At 47.1% G+C, this 2,822-nt stretch overlaps 1 protein-coding gene across 1 annotated transcript; it reads left to right on the forward strand.

Moving 5' to 3' along the window:
* The first annotated feature begins 296 nt into the window (after positions 1 to 296).
* On the forward strand, positions 297 to 2,311 carry LOC131880850 (histone-lysine N-methyltransferase SETD7-like). Its single transcript, XM_059227564.1, has one exon. The coding sequence runs from the start codon at positions 297 to 299 to the stop codon at positions 1,611 to 1,613; it is 1,317 nt and encodes a 438-aa protein (XP_059083547.1). The 3' UTR covers positions 1,614 to 2,311.
* The last annotated feature ends 511 nt before the right edge of the window (positions 2,312 to 2,822 follow it).

Genomic DNA, 2,822 nt, shown 5'->3' on the forward strand with positions numbered 1-2,822 from the left:
TCGTTCCACTCCTCATCCTACGGGCACGAGCGAGCTCCCACCACCAGGACCAGAGTGGAGTCTAGCCTGATCCTGAATCGCGTGGCCTCGGGTTTGAACCTCGGTCCCATCAGTGGCTTTGACTCGACTCTCCTTCAATTGGAGCTCAAACGACATGAACGGAAGAGGAACTTTATGCGTTATGGAACCTTTCTGGACGAGGAGGAGGCGCCTGAACAACCCAAACCGATTGAAAGGTCCAAAGTGGCCGAGGTGAAGGACCGTATGGGGAACATCTTGTACAATGGCTGAAGAAAATGAAGTGTTCCGGAGCCACAGGGATGCGCTTGGAGCAATTCAAGGACATCAAGGTAGGCTATTGGCCGGATCCAGTTCTTTACAAGAGCCCGAGTATCGAGCCCTTTCCCAACCTCCGGGATGAGACCTACACCTACAAGGGTGGTAAAGATCGCGTGGGGAATTTGAATGGCAAGGGCTGCATCGAACTAGACAACGGGGACCTTATCACTGGCTATTTCGTAGACAACAAGCGCGAAGGCGAGTTCACCATTGAGACGTTCAAGAATGGCCTTCGGATCATCCAGGGGCCGTACGTGAATGATAAGATGAATGGTCGGACCCGGGTCACGTACAACGACGGCTCCTTTTGTGAGGTCTACATGAAGGACGGAGTGATGCACGGATTCTACCGGTCGTTTGATGACAAGGGCCGTCTGAAATTCATCGGCAACTATAAGAACGGCTCTCCCACGGGCGTGTGCTGGAAGGTGATACCTGGGGGAGGATGTGTGGTGGGTCGGGTGGATGATGAAGGCGAGCTGACGGGCATTCGAATCGCATATCTCTACCCTGATTTCATTACTGCATTTGTGGGCAACTTCAACGACGGTATCATGGAGTTTGCCCAAGTGTCCGAACTGAAAAGCGTCATCGACGACAAAGGGATCAAGGTGCCCATGTTCACCGAGCCCAACGGGCGGTTGTACAAACGCGAGATCTCCACATATGACTTCGTCACCAACAACCCTCTACTCCCGGACCCTTATGAGAGCAAATTGGTCGAGATTCGTCAAAGTCGCGTGGGCGGGGCCGGGGATGGACTCTTCGCCAGGGTCAAGATAGAGGCCAATGTGGTAGTGGCATTCTACAATGGCAAACGCATTGGACCTCGAAGTTGGGAGGATTTCAACCATCCGGATTGGGACTACAACGCATATAAGATCTTCGATCCGTCCGTTCACAACGGGACCATCGACATTCCGTCTGAGTTTCGTGAAACCAAAAACTACAACGCTACATTGGCTCACAAGACCAACCACTCATTCCTGCCCAACGGCGAATTTGTGTCTTTCGATCACCCTAGGCTGGGAATCATTCCATGCATTTGCACCTCGCATGATGTCGAGGCCGGGGAAGAGATCTTCGTTCACTACGGATACTCGTTCAACGATTGCCCCGATTGGTACGAAGAAGCCTGGCAAAGTGGCAACTATCCAATTCCGGACTCAATGCGCGATGGTTACACTGGTAATCCAGAGCTCACCAACGACGACAAAGCCAACCAACTTCCGGATTTGGATGACAAGTCGAGCCAAGAAGGAAGCCTCGGTTGAAACGCATTCTTCAACCCAACTAACTAACTAGTGGAACGCATCTTGCGTCTATCATGGAACAATCTCTCTTCTCAAAAGTGTCCTTGTCCTTGTCAGTGATCTTGCTTTTTGCTTTGAAATCAATTTTGTAGAATGTAAATTGTAGGACCCCGCAATGAAAGAAAAGCCAGGCTCTTGTCATATAATAGGTAGGAGGGAAATCAATTATAAATGCCTTAACTCAAGTTCAACCTTTCAATTTGGGCTGATTAAAGTTGATTTACTACTCCAGAATGTCATTGGCAATTTTGATTTGTTGTTCAGATTGGTAATTTTGCATTCTGGTTGAAAATTGCTCTTCAATATCTGAGTGCGATAAAAAAAATTGCAAATTGTGGTAACACGGAAATTCGCCATTCTAATTTTAGTAGCATGACTCCTCTTTTTGAGAACATGAACTACATACAGTTGAACAAATGCATGGCAAGTACGTGAAATTGATCTTAAACGTAAGCTGTTGTTGTTGTTCAATGACACCCTTGGGAAGAGTTAATGTCCAGTTTTGTTGTTAACAAAAATTGCAATCAGAGTTCGTTCCAAGTTTTGTTTTCTCCTTCTAATCTGTCCATATTTCCGAACGCAAAAAAGACGTTCTTGAGTCAAAGCTGTGGTGAACTTAACCAAGGTTGTGAAATATATAACTCTCAGAGAAGAAAGGGTCTTTCTACTTTCCTCCTTTACGTCCATGAGGTTCTCGAGTGTCGTTGTCATAGAATGGACCCTTTACAATGTACCTAGGATGTGCAACCCGAAAATGAGCCACCAATGGAAGAAGGCTGCAAAAATTGCAGTGATTTCATTAAGGACGCAGCATCGTCGCAAAATCTACAAGGATCAGAGGCAACTTCCCATTCAAAAGGTTGAAGGCTGATTGCCCAGTATACGAGGACGAGGGCGACGAAGAGGAAGGTCGGTCTTTTTGAAAGCAACTAGCCGTTATGGCTAATGTGTCAGAATAGCCACCAACAAAAGCGGCCTTGGGATAATGCTCAAGAAATAGCCTCTAGTTGTTGTCGTTGCAGCTGGATGTTTGTCGGTGTAGCATGCATGGATATGTGCTTGTGAAGGACAAGGAGAGTTGGAGAAAGTGTCTTTTTGCCTTTTTTTTTTAAAGCGACTCGCCTTGAATTTTATTGTTCGACACTGTCTCAAGTGCGAGGAGGGAGATAG

The sequence above is a fragment of the Tigriopus californicus genome, chromosome 5 (genome assembly GCF_007210705.1).
Source record: "Tigriopus californicus strain San Diego chromosome 5, Tcal_SD_v2.1, whole genome shotgun sequence".
In the NCBI taxonomy this organism is placed as follows: Eukaryota; Metazoa; Arthropoda; class Copepoda; order Harpacticoida; family Harpacticidae; genus Tigriopus; species Tigriopus californicus.

Coding starts and splice junctions, on each gene's coding strand:
- LOC131880850 (XM_059227564.1), top strand. CDS start 297: ATGAAGTGTTCCGGAGCCACAGGGATGCGCTTGGAGCAATTCAAGGAC.